Source organism: Puma concolor, chromosome C1, assembly GCF_028749965.1.
Source record: "Puma concolor isolate L17-30 chromosome C1, mPumCon1.1.hap2, whole genome shotgun sequence".
Lineage (NCBI taxonomy): Eukaryota > Metazoa > Chordata > Mammalia > Carnivora > Felidae > Puma > Puma concolor.
Window position 1 is genome coordinate 96,574,046 of NC_141674.1, and position 23,442 is coordinate 96,597,487.

A 23,442-nucleotide genomic window follows, 5' to 3' on the forward strand; every position below is an offset into this window, starting at 1 on the left:
GTCAACTTTTTCCATGCCAGATTACACAGTAAGGTCATTTCAGTTTGAGATGCACTCACTCCCTAGGCAGCACCACTGCGAATAACAGTTATGGTATGATCACTACACTTCCCTTTTACACTAAAAGGAAATAGTCCGTTTCCAACCCAAATATCTATACTCCCTGAACAACAGTGGGAAGTCATTCCCCTTGAAGACTGACCCAGAATCAAGTGCAGTCGCAGACTCCTAGGCCTACAGCCAGTGGCAAGTTAACACATTATACAGTTGACCTTCAGGGAAAAAGGGAAACCAGTGCTTTTACTACTGGTGCCAAAAGAAAACCAACTGATCTTTAAGGCACAAAATAAACTGTTCTTAAGGCAGAAAAAGAAATTGTGAGGAAACAGAGAGTCAAAATGGAGGCATATAGAGAAAAATATAGAAATTACATTACCGAGTAAGGGCCAGTGTTTCTACAGTTCTCAATGCTTTTTGATCCGGGACTAGAATGAATTAGCATTTTCCTTTTGGGTTTGAACTATTATTACCTGGTAAAAATCCCAAGATGTACAAGAAAGACACATTTTTTTAAAGGCTCGGAGACTTAAAGCGACTTATCTTTGGTAATTTTACTTTAAGCCAGTGACACTAATTACTAACTTTATGTAGAAGAGTAAATAATCATGGGATACTCTCTCTAATATCAAGTACTTTCTGGACCTGGGTCAGGAAATGGGGAAGTAGTTCAAAATTGAAGGACAAAAATGAAACTAAAGGTCTATACATGGTTTTACACCCAAGATTGGGGAAAGTCAATAGGAACGTGAAGATACAACAGGGAGAAGCTTTGAGTAAAGAAGCGTATTCTGTACTCAGGGCAAATGTCGCATCTGTACCATCTTACCTACTTATTCTCCATCAGCAAACCTTACAACTGATGATTTCATTTAAATGGAAAAATCAAAATTTGTTTACAAAATAGGGAATTTTTTTAAATGCCAAAAAGAAAGCATTTAAAAGAGTTGGATTATTCCTCAGCTAGTAACAAGTGCTGTGTTTACCACCAAAAGTGATCTACAAAGACCAACTGTATAATGTTACACCATTGTAGTCTTTAAATTTTTAAGCAACAAAAATATAGCTCAAGTCACCAAGAAACTTATGTTTGACATATTTATGGCAGCAACTTTACAAATCAGTTCCTGTAATTTACTATAACAAACATCTTCCACTGATCAACTGGCTTAGCACAAACAGATCAGAGATGGTTTCTTGTGTGTTTTACAAATACTCTACACAAGTCCTTGAGATCATACTTACAGCTTTAGCAAAAACACCCATGATTTCAGGAAACTGGTGTGTGAGAAGAGCTATCATTGCTGTAGAAGAACACAGTCCTGCTGTGAAATGGATGAAAAAAGGAAGCTCCTTCTTTGGGTAAACAGAAACATGATGAAAGGCTGCAAGGGAGAAAAGGTTGAAATGGATTTTATTTAAGAATACAGTGTAAGCCAGTTTTAATATTTTCAAACAAAGTTTATTTTTTAAAACTAAAAAGGAAAATCATTTTTTTTTTTTAAAAAAGAACAAGGCATCTCGGGATAGCAAGATAGAAGAGAGTTATTCATTATTTATTCCAGCATCAACAGCCTATCTACGGAGCCAGATGACTGTGCTGCGGACTAAGAATAGGATGGCATCGTGGGAAAGAACATTAATTGTAAAGTCATGCTGAGGTGCTTTTGAAAAAGAGCTTTGTCACTTATTAGCTGTGTGATCTTGAATAAGTTGCTAAACCCTCTCATAGTTGCTATGGAGTTGTTATGATGAATACTGTAAGTCCTTACTAAATGTGAGTTGTTATAATTCTTGTTCTTTAGGAGCTCAGAGACAAGTACAGAATCGAGACAGATGTGTGGTTGCAGATTTCCCAGAACCACAATTTTACCCAGTTATTAATAAATGTTCTATCTGTAGCATTTCATAGAGCACTATAAAACCTGAACTAGAACACCAAAGCCCTAGGATTCTGATCATAAACCACGTACCCTGTCTTCTTTTACCACATTCACACATTAAATCAGGGATTATTTTTCTAAAGACTGGATATTCCATTACTAACAGTATTCAAGCATTTATATCTTATTTGAAATTTGATTGAAAATACCTGCATACCAATGCTGATGAGCGTATTACCATGCTTGGCACATAGTAGGTGCTCAATAAACGTCTGTTAAACTGAGAGCTATTCTGGGACTTCATTAGTCCAGTAAGTTGACTGCTCAGGGCTGGACACAAACCCAGGAATTCCTGATGTAATATCCTACATAAGTAAGGGATGACTAATTCAGTGCTGAATCAAGGTCAGCTATAAATTTCACTTTTTTAAACATAATGATTCACAGAGAAGATTACACCTAAGTTTCCTTTGGTAGCCATATTTTTTATGTCTTATACTATACTCTGAAAGAATATGCCAAAAACCAAACTCATTAAAAATCCAGAAAATTTCCAGAGGCTTGAATCACTTTTAAAGTAGAAACACACCAAATCTGAACTTTTTAAAAACGTTAGAAACATTAGAAGCTACGGACAACATTGAACTTTCAGCACCCAAAAAACCAGCAGTCCCTTTTGCCCTGTCCCTCAGCCATGAGAAGACAACTTCTTCCAGCAAACCAAGAGAGGCAAACCATCGTACTTGCAAAGACAGGGAACACTTAAATATACCAATGGTCACTAATACTCTTATTATATGACAGATGGCAACATTAATAAAGTTAATCAAACTGTATGGCATTTTATGGCTCACAAAGTGCTTTAATTTACATTAGTTTGATTTTTTTCCCAATTTCCCTAAGAGATAGATATTATTTCCACTTTATAAGGCAGAAAACTATATAGCTTTAGTAAGATAATCTCCTAAAATATGAAATTTTTATACTATAGGAGAGACTTAAGTTTTTCTTTTTGGATTGCTTTCTGTAGATTCACTTGTCAGTCAATGTTTGGCTAATACATCAATATAATGGATGACTAGTACAGAAACACTCCCTTGGAAGTAAAGTTCAAATTTCATCACTGGCTTGTAGAGAAAAATTTATCAGGAGGCATAAAAGACAACTAAATAGCTATGTGAACTAAGGGAATAGTTCAAGTCTGAGCTTATGAGGTTCATAAGCAAATTCCAGAATGTTGTAAGTCATATCAAGGTTGAAGGAGAATTGAAAACAAAAAAACATTAAGTACTCCTGGGTATTAGAACTCCACATTATTAAAAATTTGTTCATTCTACCACAGTCAGACACAGACAAATATTCTCAGAACAAACAGTATAATCAAACAAAGACCCCAGCATATCCCTCTTCTCCTACCTCCTGGAATTTGCAAATGTCTAAGTACCCTAGAAATAATAAAGGCCTGCCAAAAAGCAAACTCTCTGTTCTTATAAGCTGGGACTCTGGCAATACGTGCAAAAAACCCTGACTTTATTCATATTACTATGTAAAATTGGCCTTATATCAGGCAACCTTTATAATTTTGGGGAGGGGTATTTTAGGCTAAATGTATTAACTAATATAATATACTCTTGCATATTGATGTTCCATAATCAAAGATTTATTCTTTTGCCTTATTTCTGTTAAAATGGAAAACAACAAGAGCAACTACTACCAGCACCATCCTAGGAAAGAAAATAAAATTTCTCTCACTAATGACATTCTAACTGCTGAAGTCAATGGATTCTTCTCAGTAATCACCTTCCTTGGTATCAGATGCTCCTCCTCACTTGGATTTTTTCCCCTCTTTTTAGTTCCTAGCCTATCTAGTTCTGGTTCTTGTCCTGTCCCTGACCACTACTTCACTGAATCTTCCAGACTCCTTATCAGCCACCCATTCCTTCAACATTTTTGTGCCCCCATGGTTCTGCTCTTAGCTTACTTCTCACTCTACAGTTTCCCTTAGTGATCTCATTCATAGCTAGAAAATGATGACTACCAAGTTGGTTTGGTGAGGTAGAGAGATGTCAAGAGAAAGAGGTATCAGAACCCCTGGCAATTTTGTTTACACAACCTGACCCTGTCCCTAGCCCACAGCTAAATGAACCAGGAATGGACACATGGATTCTGATTCTGTCAGCATCTGATTCTGTCTCCCAGAAGTTTTACAAGCAGGATTGAGTTATTATTCATACTGTACTATTTGCCTGAACTGATGACATGTAAACTAGAGCGATGTAGGGGCATCAAGTTTGGCTACATGAGTGTCTAAGAAGGGAAAGCCAAACTACAAAGAGAAAGATATAAAAATGAAGCAGACACACTGAGAGAAGCAGAAAGGAGAGCTCATACAAAAAGGAGATGGCACTGGGGAAGGAAAAAAAAGAAAAGCGAGAATAGGAGAGCCTGAAAAAAGCAGCCTGAGATAAAGATATACAGATAACTGACTCCTGGAAATCTTTATATCCTTCTAGTTTCTGGTTCTAGTCCCTTCTGAGGTCCAACTGTAATTGCTGCCTTGGGATTCTTTGAGATAATCCAGTCTTCCAACAAATTCCCTTTAAGTTTAAAACAGCTCTGTATTACTTTTATCTAAAGAATACTTACAACATTTACTATTTATATAATATATATATATTTACTATATGTATATTTCTTATAAACATATCTTGGAACCATATATTATTTAGAAATATAAATAATATGTATATATATAATGTGTGTGTGAAACAGATTATGTAATAAGATATTTAAGCATGCATACACATATGCACACACACGTGTGTGTGGGCATGGGTGAAAGATTACACATACAACATATTCAAAGCCCGAATTTATTTACTTTCCCGACTCCTGTTCCCAAACTTGCTCCTTGTGCTGTATGTTGGATTTACCATTCTTCAAGTCATTCAAGTCAGATTTAGGAATCATCCCTGACCTTAGAGAGATAGGCACTCCCCATTCCAGCTTCCTTAAAATCTATTCCATACACACAGCACTTAACACATTGTTTATCAGTCTTTGTATTAACTCGTAAGCAGTTCAGGAGTTTGGAGTAGGATAAAGAGGAAAACGTGCTAATATTTAATATTTTTGTTGAGTGCTTACAATATACTTAGCATGTTTATAAGAATGCATTAACAAATTTGACTAATTAAAATATTTACACAATTTTCACGATGAACATTATAGAAATACCCAAAGAGATGATAAAGAGAATCCTGGCCTTCAAGTTTACAATCTAGAAGGGGGAGGTTAAGAAGTTCACAAAATACTTTGAGAGTTCAAAGAAAAGACAGGTAAATTATCTCAGAGGACGGAAGAAAATAAAAGACCCTGGGAGAAAAATATCAGCATACTCAACTTCCATAATCTCTCCTAAATTTTCATCTATTTGTTTGAACTTTTCAGTTCCCTAAATTTGGCGTTTGTAAAATTGCAACTTTCCTCGTTAGACTTGAGCTCTAACAGCCCCAGATCTGTAAAAACTATGGCACAGGTTTATATCACATAAGGAAACATGGTGCTAGTGTTTACACCCTTCAGCATGCTTATTTATTGGTTAAATCATAAAAAGAAAAGTTAAACAGAAATTTACCAGTTCACAGAAAAAAAGTGCAACTCAGACAAATGAATATAGACCATTCTTTTGAGAAGTTTGGCTTCCTGAAAGCAGGGACTCAGTGGGACTTTCAGCAATCATAACCCTATATATTTCTGGTTCTCTTCCTAAGTCTATGACTGCTCTTCTTAAAACTGCAAAGTGTAGTCTCTCCAATTTCATTCTTTGTAAAGACTGTTTTGACAATTCTGAGTCTTTTACCTTCCCATATAAATTTTGGGATCAGCTTGTCAATTTCTGCAAAAATCTCTCCTGGAATTTTGATAGGGATTGTATTGAATCTATAGATCAATTTGGAGAGAACTGTCATATAAATAATATCGAGTCTTCCAATCAATAAACATGGAACGCCTCTCCATTTACTTAGATTTGTCTTTAATTTCTCTCAGCAAATTATGTAGTTTTTTTTTTTAGTATACAAGCTTTGCACTTCTTTCATCAAATTATTCCTAAATTGTTTCTTCTTTTTGATGCCACTATGATTAGAAATGTTTTCTAAATTTCATTTCTGGATTGCTTATTCACTGCCAGTATTTAAATATGCAACTGAGTTTTATATTCTGATATTATATCCTGCAACTTTGCTGAACTTATTAGTTCTAATAGTATTTTTATGAATTTCTTAGGATTTCCTACATAGACGATGATGTCATCTATGAATAAAGATTGTTTTTCTTCTTCCTTTCCAATATGAATGCCTTTTATTTATTTTTCTTGCTTGATTGCACTGACTAGGACCCCTAGTACAATGCTGAAGGGAAGTGGGAGGGGCAGACATCCTTGCCTTATTCCTAACTTAGGGAGAAAGCATTCAGTCTTGCACCACTTAAGTATGATGTCAGTTGTGGGGTTTTTGTAGATGCTCTTTATCAGGTTGAGGAAATTCTCTTTTATTCCTAATTTTTTCAAAATTTTTATCATGAATGGGCGTTGGATTTTTATCAGACCCTTTCTCTGTATCCACTGTCATTTATTCTAATAACATGATGCATTGCCTTTTCAAATGTTAAACCACTTGCATTTGTGAGGTAAATCCCACTTGGTCATGGAGTATAATCCTTTTTATATGTGGCTGGATTCAGTTTGCTAATATTTGTTGAACATGTTTGTATCTGTATTCATGAGGGATATTGTTCTATAGTTTTCTTTTCTTGTAATGTCTTTGGTTTTGGTATCAGGGTCATACTGGTCTCGCAGAATAAGCTGAGCAGTGTTCCCTCCTCCTTTATTTTCTGAAAAGAGTTTGTGACTGAATGGTATTATTTCTTCTTTAAATGCTTATTAGTTGACTGTTCTTTTAAATATCTTCAGTTTTTGTGTTATCACATCTAACACAGAATTTTACCCCCAAAATACATGGGAATGAACTGAATTTTGCAACCACATCTAAGAAATGGCTAAAATAGTATTTTAAACAGTATCCTGAATTTCAACCAAAGGCACTTTTATCATGAGAAAATACTATGAAAAACAATCTCACAACTACTTTTAAGTTTAGGAAAACTAGAATATTTACTTACTAGGTAATAGCTCTCTATCAGCAGTCTCTGTGCAGCTGGGATAAGGGTAAAATAGATGGCCTTTCTCTAAAGGGTATGGAATCATTCTAAAAGCTGAGGAAAAAAAATATATAGTTTGACATTTAATTCAGACTCACTTTCATCCCATACTACAAATCAAAGCTACTGTGGAGACATATTTTTACAAAATTTTCATACAGCATTTATTAATTCCTTTAGAGATATCTTTTAGATGAAAGACACAAAGGAAGCAAAAGAAGGAATAAGGGGAAGAATAAGATTTATTCAGAGCATGAAGGGAGTAGTGGATAACAAAGTTGCTGAGTCCTTCTTGCCTCTGTCTCCTCACTACAAACACAACAGACTTAACTCTGTGGGTATAACTTCCTTTTCTTCCAGGAACCTTCATAAAATTGCAACATGTATCACTGTTGTTACCATGACTGTTGGCAACCCAGAAAGAGTTCCCAATGGGTACTAACTTCATGTGTTATATGTCACCAAAGTTTTCTACAAGCAGAATTTAATTTGGGGGTCACCAAAGTATGGCCCTTTGGCCAGATCTGGACCACTATTTATGTTTGCAAATAAAATTTTGTTAGAATACAGATGTTAAAACTGCTTGTTCATTTATATATTATGTTAGGCTGCTTTCATGCTACAAGAGTTGGGTATCTGTAACAGAGACTATGGCTCACAAAGACTAAAGATTTACCATCTGCCTTTTTACAGAAAAAATTTACCTACCCCTGATCTAGATTATCACCAACTCTTGAAGACTTCTTAAAGGAGGAATCTTTGTTTACCTACTTAACTAGCTAAGTATTCATCAAAACTGTGATTAAGTTTTGTTTTTCCTTTAGTGCTTAGCTCTATAAACTTTTGTCAAGGGGTGCATAGGTGGCTCAGCTGGTTAAGTGTCCGACTCTTAATTTCAGCTGAGGTCACAATCTCACAGTTCGTGAGATACCAGGATCAAACCCGGTATCAGACTCTGTGCTGACAGCATGGAGCCTGCTTGGCATTCTCTCTCCCTCTCTCGCTGCCCCTCCCCTGCTCACACTCTGTCTCTCTCTCTCAAAATAAATAAATAAACATTTAAAAAAACTTTTGTCAAAATATGAATTTTGTTCTGCCACAATAAAAAGTGGGGATTTGTCCAAAGTCACAAAGCAAATCAGTGGTAACACTAGAAAAATCATTCATAAAGAAGACTATTTATGAAATTCAGTGTAAGTCACATCCTTATTGAAAACCTCTTATGTGCCAGGCAGACCATTAGGCACTGAAGACACATACAGGATCAATGAGATAGAGTACCAGGCTTTGAGGAGCTTCTAGACTACTAGAGAGACAGCAAAAAGAAGCCTAATGACACAAAGACATTCTGCTCCTCAGTTTTATTAGTCCCAATTTCATTAATCTGCATATTGTCAGAGGTAAGCATAGTGTCTGACTCTTAGCAAGTAGTTAATGCATAGATTCCCAAATTCTCTTTGCCTCAAGGATACATGGTGCCCTTCATGTCTCAGTAATTTTTTATGATGCTCCTAGGCTGAAAGAAATATAACAATTCCACTTAAGTAGCGGATCCAAACAACTTTAAAGGTTTGTGTGCTAACAACTTAGCAGTGAATTTAAAAAAAAAAAAAAACTTAAAGGAAAAAATAATTATTTCATTTTTTTAAAATATTTTAATTTTTTAAAGTAATCTCTACCCCCATGTGGGGCTTGAAACTACAATCCCAAGATCAAGAGTCACATGCTCTACTCACTGGGCCAGCCAGGTGCCCCCAATTATTTCATTTTTAAACAACCATCTTTTCTTACTAGTGGGATGTATGTACCTGTTGGGCGCTGCATACCTTTTCAAACCTTGGAGTCAGATTGGACACTGCCATCGTCATTTCCTGTTCCACACTGATTTGTATGTGTGTGTGTGTGTGTGTGTGTGTGTGTGTGTGTGTGTGGTACTTCTTTTAATCACAGCAGCTAATAAAAAAACCGAGCTTTGCAAAGCTTTGACAACATCAAAAGAAAGAGACAATGGAGAGCCACCTAATGGTGAAACCTTGAACTACATGGAACTAACAATGATGCCTGACACATATAGAGTATTACTGTTGTTTCCACTGAAATTTTTAAATATGCCATGGCACTCTTATGAATTTGCCGCAACGCCCCAAGGTGCCTCAGCGCAAAGTTTGGGAACTGAGGGGGATCAACCAACTCTAGTTAATGAGTATTGAATTTATTTTTGAATTTTTAATGGTAGCAGAAATGCACTTTCCAAGACAATTATTATAAAAATTCAACTGATAAAACATTTTGATCAAGCTTTTTCATTTTCTAAATGATTTTAAGAAGTTACAAATAAGAGATCTGGTAGTTAATTGAAAAACAACCTAGTTCTCCAAAGAAGATATACAAATGGCCAATTAGCACATTAAAAAAAATTCAACAGCACTAATTATAAGGAAAATACAAATCAAAACCACAATGATATACCACTTCACACCCATCAGTGTGGCTATTAAAAAAAAAGGCAAGTGTTGACAAGGATATAGGGAAAGTGAAAACCTGTGCATTGCTGGTGGAATGTAAATGGTTGTAGCTGCCATAGAAAATAGTATGACAGTTCCTCAAAACATTGAACATAGAATTATATAATCTACCAGTTCCACTTCCAGGTATATACCCAAAAAAACTGAAAGTAGGAACTTAAACAGATATTCGTACACCCATGTTCATAGCAGCATTATTCATAATAGCCAAAAGGTGGAAACAACCCAAATATCCACTGACAGATGACTATATAAACAAAGTATGGTGTATATATACAATGGAAGATTACTCAGCCCTAAGAAGTAATGATTTTTTGACACATGCTACAACATTATACTCAGTGAGGTAAGCCTGATTTAATGAGACAAAGATTGTACAATTTCACTACAGAAGATACCTAGACTAGTCAAACTTATAGAGACAGAAAGCAGAATAATTACCAAGGGCTGGAGAGGAAGGAAGAATGGGGAGTCATTATCTAATGGGTATAGAATTTCAGTCTGGGATGATGAAAATGCTCTGGGAATAGAAGATGGCAATGGTTGCACAACAATGTGAATGTATATAATGTCACTGAACTATACATTTTAAAATGGCTAAAATGGGGGCACCTGGCTGGTTCAGTGGGTGGAGCATGTGATTCTTGATTTCGGGGTTGTATGTTTGAGCCCCACGCTGGGTGTAGAGATTAATTAAGAAAAATCTTGCGGGGGGGCGCCTGGGTGGCTCAGTCGGTTGAGCGTCCGACTTCGGCTCAGGTCATGATCTCACAGTCCATGAGTTCGAGCCCTGCATCAGGCTCTGTGCTGACAGCCTGGAACCTGCTTCGGATTCTGTGTCTCCCTCTCTCTGACCCTACCCCGTTCGTGCTCTGTCTCTCTCTGTCTCAAAAATAAATAAACATTAAAAAAAAAAAAAAAGAATAAAATCTTGGGGCATCTGGGTGGCTCAGTTGGTTAAGCATCTGACTCTTGATTTTGGTTCAGGTCATGATCTCACGGTTTGTGAATTCGAGCCCCACGTCAGGCTCTGCACTAACAGTGAGAAGCCTGCTTGGAATTCTCTCTCCTCTCTCTGTCCCTATCCCACTCACTCTCTCTCTCTCAAAATAAATAAATGAGCTTAAAAATAAAATAAAATCTTTAAAAATTTTTTTTAAATTAAAAAAATAAAATGGTTAAAACAGTAACTTCTATGTTATGTGTACTTTACCACAATAAAAAGAATAGATTGAAAAAAAAGAATAGATTTGATATTAGTTGTGAGGAAAATAGTTTCATGATGTATACATCTGAAAATAAAAGTCTAACTTAAAAAATATTAGAACAATAACTCAACCACATTAAAAAGCTTATAAACCAAGGGATGTAAGTTTTCATTTTCTTTCCTTACAAATATGTAATTTAAGTGAACATATGACAGAATACCATAACGGCTTCTCATTCTGCTTTTCCTAAATATGGCATCAGTATAAGTACATTATGCATTTCTCCTACAAATAAACCAAATAAACACCTCTGAGTTCACTTTGAAACCAATCCTTACAGAAACTCAGAAATCTCATTTAAAAGGGCTGCCTGGGGGCGCCTGGGTGGCGCAGTCGGTTAAGTGTCCGACTTCAGCCAGGTCACGATCTCGCGGTCCGTGAGTTCGAGCCCCGCGTCGGGCTCTGGGCTTATGGCTCGGAGCCTGGAGCCTGTTTCCGATTCTGTGTTTCCCTCTCTCTCTGCCCCTCCCCCGTTCATGCTCTGTCTCTCTCTGTCCCAAAAATAAATAAACATTGAAAAAAAAAAATTTTAAAAGGGCTGCCTGTGGATGCAATGAATAGTTGAGAGATTAGTGGGACATTTGGAGAATACTTACTGCCTTCCCACGTACACTGTAACAGATTCAGAGCACCTTCTATTCTCTTCCAATGCTGAAGATGGAAGAAAGCATAGGCAATTGCTTCACTATCACCTCGTTTCAGAATGTGTTCTGGAGGTAAAATTAGACTCTTCATCTCTAGTAAATACTAGAAAAATGACACACAGAGAAACACACCACAGAAAAGAGAAAAATTAAATTATGTTACATTCAAACAAAAAATGTAGACTCAAATTTTATAAAGTCCATTTGGTTAAAAAAAACACACATTAAGCTAGTTGAGATGACAAGAGGGTCATACTGATAGTATGTGTATAAAAAATGCTTGTATATGCAAATTCCAAAAATCAGAATATCCCTAAAGGCAGAAATAAGGAGATAAATGGCTTATGTATGACCTTGCTAAATACAAAATAGAAACTCAAGCTGAGGAAATAATGTGAAAGCAAATATCTATTTTTCCAAAAGAAAATTAAGTATAAAAATGATAAAATACAATTTTGGAAACATTTTGTGGTGACATTGAATTCTTTTTTCTCTTATTCCCATTTTACAAGTGAGGAACTTAATTGTGAATAAGTTCAATTAAATTAATATTTACTGAGTGCAAGTACTATATCTATTAGGAAACACTATATTCTCTGGAACTTCCTAATGTAATGAGAAAGACAGATTTTTTTAAGTTAATAATTATAACAAGACTATGCTTTATTAGAGATATAAACAGTGTATACAGGAATTTGGATTAAAGGTATTCATGTTTTTTAGTTTTTCTTTAACAGCTTTATTGAGACATAATTTACATACTTTACACTTCACCCATTTAAAGTGTACAACTCAATGGTTTCTAGTATTTTACAGATATATATAACCATTACCACAATTTTAGAACATTTTCATCACTTCAAAAAGAATCCACATCCTCTTATTACCCTCTAATCAAGCAACCATTAATCTGCTTTGAATCTCTATACATTTGCCTGTTCTGGTTATTTCATACAAAAAGAATTGCATAATATATGGTCTATTGTAATTCGTTTATTTCACTTAGTATAATGTTTTCATGGTACATCCATGTCGTATCATATACCAGTACCTCATTCCTTTTTGCAGCTGAATAATATTCCATTATATGGATATACCACACTTGTTTATCCATTCATTATTTGATGGACATTTGGTTGTTTTCACCTTTTGGCTATTACGAATAATGCTGCAGTAAACATTCACATACAAGGTTTTATGTGAACAGAAGTTTTCACCTCTCTTGGGTATATACCTAGCAATGAAAGTGCTGGATCATACGATAACTCTATGTTTAGGAGGTATTGGTTATGATTTAGGTGGTGAAAATAAACCACTTGATGGCATTTGGGATTTGAGTTTATAGATAAAGACGGGTAAAATATGGATGAACAGATTGGGCAGTGGGGTGGGAAAACACAGGGGTTGGAGTACAGGCCAACCTGAACAAGGCCAAGAAAGTACAGTGCAAGACACATTTAAGGAATTAGTGGATGTGCCTATTAAAGAAGTTATAACCTATCAGTTCTTATTCACACATGAAAATTAAATGCTACCTTAAATTCTTAAAGAAAATACTTGCCTTAATATTGCAATCCACAACAAAAGCAGTATGAACAAATGTACTAATTACATAAAGGTGCAAACTTAACCATCTGTTTATCATCTTTACTATTAAAGTGGTCAACTTAAAACAAAACCTTCAAAAATATTTAGTTAGCTAAATACTTCCTCCAAAGACTAAGACCAGAGTATACTTCCCCAACTAAAACAGTTCGAAACAACCTCTTTGGTTCTATATAATTTGATAGCAAATTATGTGTCATAATGTCTAAACCACATTATTTTCTGTTATAAAAAGAGAAACACTCCTGAGATGTGTCATAAATGATACATTCTCACACTTGGGCTGTTATACAAACTAAGGAGATGAACAACACAAAGAGCTGAATTTGTGAAACATGTTTCAAAACTGCTACAAGCAGGAAGAAACAAAAAGGTGTAGTGACTTCAAAATTTAAGCCTTAGGCTATTAATCAACATATATGTATACATTGTATCAATATATCTAAAATAATTTTTTTTGTTTATGAAATGTGCCTTTCCAATACTAAGTTTAATGCCCATCTTTAATTACTCTTACTCCTATACCTCAATAAAGCTGGGGGAAAAAAAAGCTCCTCTTAATCTTGATGTCTCTGGCTCTCTCCTAAAAGTGTAAGAATGCAGTCTGCTCATCAATTTATTTTAGCAGATGTCACAAGCTATGAGATTATTTACTAATCCAGTTTGGGGACTTAACATTTCCCATTCAGTTTCTTAAAGGAATGCAGCAGAGGTTGTGTCTTGGTCAAGCAAAGCCCATTTGCTGCCTGGTTGGGTTCTCTCCCCTTAGTGCCTTGGGCCTATATTCAGGAGGGTAATATTCTTTCTAATCCCCTCTAATCCTTGCCCATTTTTTTAAAACACAGTAAAAGATCACTCGCACCAGGCGGCTGTGGGAAAATGGACTCAAATAGCTGACCTCTGACATGACTCCTTATGTTCTTAGCAAGTGCGCTAAGAGCTTCTTCAGTAGGAAGCAAAAAAAATGCAACAATCACAGTGGAATCTCCATCATAAAATGAGTATCTCATTTTCAGAAGAAAACTGTTTTAATAAATAAACCAAGCCCTTTCTATTAAAACTCCGCTTCATTTCACAGGTAGAGGAGATAAAATATCCCAAATTATTTTCAATGAGTTTTAGAACCCTGAAGTTTTAAAGCTTTACACTAAACCCTATCTTGGTAGTCACATAGCAAGTGGTAAGCAAAAGATATTCAGTTAACAATTATCCAGGAGATATCAATTTAAAACGTTAAGAAAATACTTGAACAGCAACTGTATATCTGTATTTTCACTGTTTAATAATCTAAGTGACAATTCTGATAGTAATCAAACACATATGGCACATATATTAGGAAATGATACTTAAGTTTATATTTTAAAATCTTTGCTATTTAATCATGAAAAAAAATCTCTTTTGCTATCTTATTTTTCATTATCATGTCTTGCCTACCACCAAAGGTCCTTTCCAATTTGACTTTAAGGCAAAGCAATTTTTATTTTTCAGTTTCTAATAAACTACTGAATTAAAACTGCACCCTCAAAATATAAGGGAAAATTTTCAGTTTAAGGAAAATATATTTAAAATATGTTAAAGGATTATTACTTATTTTATATCCTTCACAAACTGCTACTCAGGAATTCCTGCCCCCCAGTATAAGCTGTAAGTTACTACACAATGGAAATTACATCTTTCGTATTCTACTATAGCACCTAGCACACTACACTAACCAAAGTAGGCATTTAAACACTGACTGACTTGATCTCATATATATAGTTAAAATATCTTCAAACTCATACTTATATTTCAGTTTTTACTTAAAGATATTGTTTAACTCTCTAGGCAAACTAAAAACAAAACAAAACAAACTTCTACCTAGACTTTACTTTTCCATGAATAAAAATAGGAGAGGTTGAAAACTGAAGAGTGGTTGGTTTGGTTTGGTGTTGGTCTTTTTTTATGCTTCTGAAAGTACATGCTTAGTGTTCTAAAGTTCAAACATTGCAGAGTTACATAGGAGAAATAATATATTAATAAATTGGAGGATAAAAGAGTAAAGAAAAAAGGTAATCCAAGTTATATTTGTCTGGATTTCTTTAAGCATAATATCCTTAAAAACAGGATCAAACTTTTATATAACTCACTTTTTACTTCACAATACATCTTTACATCTCATCCTGTCTCTAACAGATCTCATTATTTTTAATTATTGTATAGTATTCCATTAAAAACTGAGTTATTTTATAAGTTAAGAAATAAGGTCATGCTGAAATTGTACTACCATTCTTAAAAGGTCAAAAATAATAACATTAAACAAAGCTTATAAAAATATTAAGTAAAATGGCTTAAAAATTCCAAAAAATGATGGGATCTAAAATTTCACTTTCTTTAACTTAGACAGGTCTTTATAGCAATGTAGGTCTAAAACACAGACATGTCTACTTACCAAACATTTACTGCATGTCCGTTATGTTCTAAGCAGCATTTCAGACATAAAATGGTAAAACAAGAATTCTGCTTTTTAAAAAGCTCATAGGGAACTAAGGAAGAGACATACAAATAGACCAAAAAACAAGCAAAACAAAACCCAAGACATGATTAAAGCATTGAAGGAACAGAGAAAAGAGAGTCATTATCTCTGCTTAGGAAAAATGATAAAAGATACTTCTATACAGGAGGCAACAGATGAGCAGAATCCTGAAGAATGAGTAGAAAGTTGCCATGTAGAGAAGAGACTGAGCATATATACAAAGGTAGGGAGACATGATGAGACATGACCAATCTCAGGAATAACAAGATAAGGAGCAAAGCAGAAGTAGCAAGGAGTAATGTTGGAGACAGATATCCGGCCCAGACTGGGAAAGGCTTCTGTATATGCAATACTAAGGGATTGGTCCTTATCTGAGAGATGATAGGGAATAAGAAGGGCTCTTCAAGCAGAGCAAGTTTTGCTATTTAGGTAGATAACTATGGCAATGGCCAGAGTGGAGATGGGTTTATAGCAGGGAAACCAGTAAGAAGTATGTTTTAATCATCCAAGTAAAAGATGGAAAGTATTTGAAATAATTTCTATATCTTTATGTGTATGTTTAGAAATGCATAGAAAGGGCACCTGCGTGGCTCAGTTGGCTGAACATCTAACGTGGGCTCAGGTCATGATCTCATGGTTCCTGAGTTCAAGCCCTGCATCAGGCTGAGTTCGAGCACTGCATCGGGCTTGCACACGGTCAGTGTAGAGCCCACTTCAGATTCTCTGTTCCCCCCTCTCTTTCTGTCCCTCCCCTACTTGTACTCTCTCTCAAAAATAAAGAAATGCATATAATATGTCTGGCCATCACAGAACCAAACAGAAACAGTGGTTGCGTGAGAGAAGTAGAATTGGAGAGAAAGAACAGGACTTTTTATTCTATAAACTGCTAAAGGGTCTGATTTCTTTTTTAAAAAGCACTCGTTACTTTTATAACAACAATGATAATGTTTTAAAGAACAGGTAGTGAAGACAAACACTGGTCAGTGACAAAGGGAATGGAGTAGGTGACTAGATCTGAAAGACATTTCAAAGGTTATAATATGAGTTAGTAATTTGGAAAGGGCAGAAGTAAAGATTAATGATGAGAAGATGATAATGAAGCCATAAGCCAAATTATAATAATAAGTTAGGACAGGCAAGTTGGAGAAGAAACTTATAAATAAAAATTTAAAAATTCAGTTTGAGACATATTGAAGAGGCTGAGGTACCAACCAGATATCCAGGTAAAAATTTCCACAACCAGATAGAAACACAAGTTTATAGACAAGGAAGGAAGCCAGATTTATAAGATACAGGTTTGGAAATTATCAGCAAAAAAAATATAATAAAAGACATAAACCAAGGCCGGTACCCACTATACTATGCTGCAGGACCTTCCATATTACCTCGGAGTCACCTTACTGTTCTATCTGGAACAAATCAGAAATTGTAGGAACAATTTGTATTCAACTATTGACAATATACTCAGATGACTATTCAAGTCTCTTGCTTTTTCCTAAAAATAAAAATAAAAAATTAAAGCTACTTTGGAAAATAGCTTATAAATAGCTATAAATAGTTAAAAAAAGACATAATAATGTATTTTTTTTAATCTAAAACCATACCTATGCTTACACTCAAATTCACTTTAACTTTGAATTGCTTTGATCTTTATAATTTATCTTTAGATTACTTTGTTTCTATTACTTTGTAAATCTTACAACAGCTTTTGACCAAAAGCAATATAATTCTGACCTGAAGTAATGATAATGCTTTATAATCTTCTTCTTAAAAGCAGAGGTTAAAGAAAAATCTCTCTGAAGGCATCTGAAATTAAGGTACTTTGCTCTTGATCAGTCATGCACATCAAGAACCAATTTATCTCTGCAATTAGTTTTCTCAGTGCACATTCTATGAGATTGGACAGGCAGGCTGAATGCAAAGAGTCCACATTGATGTGTATTGGGGGAAGACTAAAGACAGTTCCCAGATAGAAAGTAAACAGAACAGCTGTATGAATAAACTGAAAGAAAATATAACACTCCTAGCAGTCTCAGGAGCAAAGGGAAAGTGATATTCTATTGCAAGGAGAGGGAAGGGAGACTAGAGAGGGCATTTGCCACGGGAAAACTTCTTTCCACATCACCCTACAGAGCAGTACCTCAAGAGAGAAGTGTTTTCTAGATCAACTCTTCCACCTAGACTACACCATAACATAACAGAAAGGCAAAGCCTTCACTGTGCCCTAACTTTGGGTCATGGACTTCAACACCACTTCCCCATTTCTCCCTTTACTACCGATATGGCACTCAGTCTCAATCAAGTGCCTGTTTCCCTCTCATCTTTTGTATATGCTGCTATAATATAGGTAATCTGACCAATGAAATGTAAGCTTGAGGGGCGCCTGGGTGGCTCAGTTGGCTGAGCGTCCGACTCTTGATTTCAGCTCAGGTCCTGATCCCAGCTTCATGGGATTGAGCCCCACATCACACTTCACCCTGAGCATGGAGCCTGCTTGAGATTCTCTCTCCTTCTCTCTCTCTCTCACTCCCTCCCTCCCTCTGTCCCTCTCCCCTGTTCATGCTCTATCAAATTAAAAAGAAGAAGCAGGAAGAGAAGGAAGAGGAGAAGAAGAAAGAGGAGGAGGAGGAGAAGAAAAAAGAAAAAAGAAATGTGAGCTTGCTGCTAAAGAGCTGGTATCTTCTATTAGTGGATGGGACTCAGAACATCCTACATGCTTCAATTTCTGATCAACCAAAATGAATTTTACCTTTTCTGTATCAATTTATTTTTAAAATTCCCCTTGCACTTAAAGAAGCCTCCAGGCATGGTCTGGTTTCTTGAAAACACAAAACAGCTTTTGTTATAAAATAAGAACTAATAACTTTTCAAAGCTACAGATAACATATTCTGAAACATGTACTCAAATTGTTATTGTTTTGTTTTTAAATGTTCTCTTCCCCCAAGAGCTTCTACTACAAGACGCAAATTATCTTCAGGGTATTAACTAATTCAAATTAGTTAAATGCTGTCTCAAGATCTTCACTTTTACCTCATCTCAACAAAAGAATCCCCAAATCTGACACATGCTAAGGCCATGAACACTAAAGTAATACTCCTAAGAAAAAGAGTTCATAGAGGAACAGCTTAAACAGGAAGCAAAAATGGTAATGGAGGTGTAATAAAGCAATAATCACCATGATCAGTACTGTTGCCTGACACTCAGACATTGTGTTAAGTGCTTCATATATATCAACGCATTTAATCAGAAGGCATGATACTTTGACAGTGCTTTCCATGCTGAGTCAGATTCTTTTACCTTTACTGATGTACCGTAAAATGCACGTATCTTAAGCATGCAATTTGATGAGTTTTGACAAATGTAGACAAGTCACACACCAATGAAGACACAGAACATTTCCATCACCCCAGAAAGTTCTCCTTTCCAGTTAATTCCCTACCTTGACTACCTGAAGCAACAACTGTTCTAATATCTACCAGCCCAGATCATATTTCGACACCACATAAGTGGAATCATTCAGTATGTACTCTTTTGTACACATTATATTCTTGAGTTTATCCATAGTTTACTTGTATCAGTTCTTTCTTTTTGTTGCTGAAAAGTATCCCAGTGAATAAATATATCACAATTTGTCCATTTACTTGTTAATGCACATCTGGGTTGTTTCCAGTTTGGGGCTATCATGAATAATCAGAAGGTATGAAACATGTTCCATCCTTAAAAAAAGAAAAAAAAGCCTGACATTTTTTTTTCTTTTTTTTAATGTTTATTTATTTTTTGAGAGAGAGAGAGACCCACAGCGTGCAAGGTAGGGAGGAAAAGAGAGAGAGAGGGAGACACAGAAACCGAAGCAGACTCCAGGCTCTAAGCTGTTAGCACAGAGCCCAACACAGGGCTTGAACTCACAGACCATGAGATCATAACCTGAGCTGAAGTCAGACACTTCACCGACTGAGCCACCTGAGTGCCCTTGACAATTTCTATAGTAGCTGAAAGATACACAATCTTTTTCTTGTTTGGTAACTAAAAAAAATTTTGAACCAAAACCATAGCTAAGTAATAAAGAACAAGTCAAAAACCATGAAAACACATTGTTTTAATTTTTTGCTATTACTATCATAGTTACTGTACACAGAAATTCACTCAGTAGATTAAAAAAATCTGTACAATCAATATTAATGAGATATCTAAAGCAAATGCATAGCCTGAAGAGATTTATGTGATCTCTTTCTACTGCGTTTCTAATAGTTTCCAGCTTTAACAAACTGCACAGTCCGAGACCTATAGTCATTTCTGTTGTAGTTCTGTGGAAAGTTGCCCAAAAATCTTTCCTGCTAAAACAGCTTCATCCTATGTCATCTTACTGGTAAAAGTCATATAACATTTGGCAAATTTGCATAACAAATTTTTAAGAATAAAAGATTAATTAATTAATTAATTAATTAACTTAGTTACTTACAGGTCATTGTTCATTAGGGTAAATAAGTTATTACAACCCACAGCTTAAGTTTGAGGAAGAAAATTAAAAAAAAATTTTTTTTTAATGTTTATTTATTTTTTTGAGACAGAGAGAGACAGAGCATGAACGGGGGAGGGTCAGAGAGAGGGAGACACAGAATCTGAAACAGACTCCAGGCTCTGAGCTGTCAGCACAGAGCCCGACGCGGGGCTCGAACTCACGGACCGTGAGATCATGACCTGAGCCAAAGTCCGACGCTTAACTGACCGAGCCACCCAGGCGCCCCGAGGAAGAAAATTTCTAAAGCCTTTATTTTTTCTTGGCTTCAGGCTGAGAGGCAGGGATAGAGAGCATAAGGGGGGGTGGAAGAAAATCTGAATCTGTATACTTCATAACTTGTAAATCCCTCACAAAAACAGCCTTAAATACCAGAGCTCTTCTAGTTCATATAATACTAATGTTATTTAAGTGGGATATTATCCAAGTTGTTGGACCTTAAAATTTCTCTAAAAAAATAATAATAATTATCCTGTTTGAAAATATCCAGGTTAGGGGCGCCTGGGTGGCGCAGTCGGTTAAGCGTCCGACTTCAGCCAGGTCACGATCTCGCGGTCCATGAGTTCGAGCCCCGCGTCGGGCTCTGGGCTGATGGCTCAGAGCCTGGAGCCTGTTTCCGATTCTGTGTCTCCCTCTCTCTCTGCCCCTCCCCCGTTCATGCTCTGTCTCTCTCTGTCCCCAAAATAAATAAAAGTTGAAGAAAATATCCAGGTTAAAGTGTATATCCACAAACAGTAATGTAAGGTTATAGCACCACTCTACTTAGGTGGATTTTTTTTAAGTTTATTTATTTTTAAAAAATTTTTAACGTTTATTCATTTTTGAGAGATGGAGGGAGACAGAGTGTGAGTGGGGGAAGGGCAGAGAGAGAGGAAGACACAGAATCGGAAGCAGGCTCCAGGCTCTGAGCTGTCAGCACAGAGCCCGGTGTGGGGCTCGAACTCACGACCCATGAGATCATGACCTGAGCTGAAGTCGGGCACCTAACGGACTGAGCCACCCAGGTGCCCCATTTATTTATTTATTTTGAGAGAGACAGGACAGTGCGAGCAGGGGAGGGGTATGAGAGAGAGAGAGAGAGAGAGAGAGAGAGAATCTCAAGGAGGTTCCACAATGTCAGCACACAGCCGGATGCGGGGCTCAAACTCCTGAACCATGAGATAGTTGGATATTTTGATAGAGTTGGCTTTGACATTTAGTTGAGGGGACATATGTAAATTTCTACCTACAGATAAAAATGACTTAATGTTAAAGTATAGGGGCATCTGGGTGGCTCAGTCGGTTAAGCAGCTGACTTCAGCTCGGGTCAGGATCTTGTCATTCATAAGTTCAAGCCCCACGTCGGGGTCTGTGCTGACAGCTCAGAGCCTGGAGCCTGCTTCAGGTTCTGTGTCTCCCTCTCTATCCCTTCCCCACTTGCACTCTGTTTCTCTCTTTCTCTCTCTCAAAAATAAATAAATATTGAAAAAAAATTTTTAAAGGTTAAAGTATATACACAATATATACTAGTTGAATATGGTTATATTTAAGTTATACATTGTAGTTTTATTGAGACACAAAATTCATCATTGTAAGTATACAGTTCAAAGATTTTCAGTAACTTTGTATGGTTGTGCAATCATCACCACCAAAAGTTTCCTCATGTCTGTGTGCAGTCAATCCATACTTCTACTTCAGCTCCAGGGAAACACTGATCTGCTTTTCTGTCTACAGTCTTCCCTGCTTGAGAAATTTCATATTAATGAAATCATATATGTTGTCTTTTGTGTCTGGTTTCTTTCACTTAGCATGAAGCACTTGAGGTCCATCTATGTTGTTATATGTACTTATAGTTTGCTCCTTTTTAGTACTAAGAAGTGTTCCATTACATGGAGATACTACAATTTACTTGTTCATTTACTTGTGTTTGACTGTTTCATGTTTTTGGCTATTGTGCATAATACTACGATTAACACTTGCACACAAGTCTTTGTGTAGACCTAGGTTTTCCCTTCTCTTGGGTAGATACCTAGGAATGAAATGGATGGGTCATATGGCAAGTGTATGTTTAACTGCAAAATTGTTTCCAAAGTAGCTATACTATTTTATATACCTAGCAGGAATGTACACAGTTTCTCCATATTCTTGCCAACAGCTGATTTTGTTGGTCTTTGTGAGTATAGCCAGTTGAGTGGGTATAAAGTAGTACCATATTGTGCTTTTAATTTGCATTTCCCCAATGACTCATGATGCTATCTTCTGATGTGATTATTAGCTATACATATATCTTCTTTGGTGAAGTGACTATTCAATCCTTTACCCATTTTTTTTCCCTTTACTCATGTTTTAAATAAGTTTTTTGTCCTCTTATTGAGTTGTAAGAGTTCTTTCTGAGTTCTGGGTACAGAACTTCAACAGTATATGACTTGCAAATGTTTTCCCCCAGTCTTTGGCTTTCCATTTTCTTAACGATGTCTTTTGAAGAGCAAATGTTTTAAGAAGTCCAATTTATCAATTTTTTCTCTTATGGAGCATGATTTTGAAGAAATCTTTGCCTAACCTGAGGTCACAAAGCTCGAAGTTTTATAATTTTACCTCTTATATTTAGATCTATGATCCATATTGAGTGCCTTTTTATATTTGGTATGAAGGAAGGGTCTGGGTCCTTCTTTTTTTTCTCCATATTGATTGTTCCAGCACCATAGAAAATACTATCCTTTCCCACTGAATTGCTTGGGAACTCTCGTTGAAAATCAACTGATCATTATGTGAGTTTGTTTCAGGATTCTCTATTGTCTTCTATTGATCTACATTTCAATATTTATGCCAATATTATACTATTTTAATTACTGTAGCTTTAAAAATGTCTTAAAATTGGGGCACCTGGGTTGGGCGTCCAACTTCAGCTCAGGTCATGATCTCACAGCTCATGAGTTCAAGCCCTGCCTCTGGCTCTGTGCTGACAGCTCAGAGCCTGGAGCCTGCTTCCGATTCTGTGTCTCCCTCTCTCTCTGCCCCTCCCCTGCTCGTGCTCTGTCTCTCTCTCAGAAATAAACAAACATTAAAAAATTTTTTTGAATGTCTTAAAATTGGATAAATTTGGGTGAATTCCAACTTTGTTCTCCTTTCTCAAAATTGTTTTGGCTATTTTAGGTCTTTTGAATTTTCGTATCAATTTTAGGATGAGTTTGTGAATTTCTACGAACAAGCCTGATAAGATTTTAATAGGAAT

The 23,442-nt window shown here is 36.0% G+C and overlaps 1 protein-coding gene across 8 annotated transcripts in view; it reads right to left on the reverse strand.

The window, feature by feature from the left end:
* ST7L (suppression of tumorigenicity 7 like) overlaps positions 1-23,442 on the reverse strand; it is a 105,945-nt gene that overhangs the window by 44,416 nt on the left and 38,087 nt on the right. For 7 of the 8 annotated variants that reach the window (XM_086717847.1, XM_086717849.1, XM_025912755.2 and 4 more), the window contains exons 12-14: positions 11,550-11,700; positions 7,122-7,214; positions 1,303-1,442 (exon numbers count right to left, since the gene is read on the reverse strand). In XM_086717847.1, the coding sequence (XP_086573973.1) occupies positions 1,303-1,442; positions 7,122-7,214; positions 11,550-11,700 (384 nt within the window). Of the gene's footprint in view, positions 1-1,141; positions 1,443-7,121; positions 7,215-11,549; positions 11,701-23,442 lie in introns of those variants that run through there. The other variant, XM_086717846.1, reaches the window with a different exon arrangement.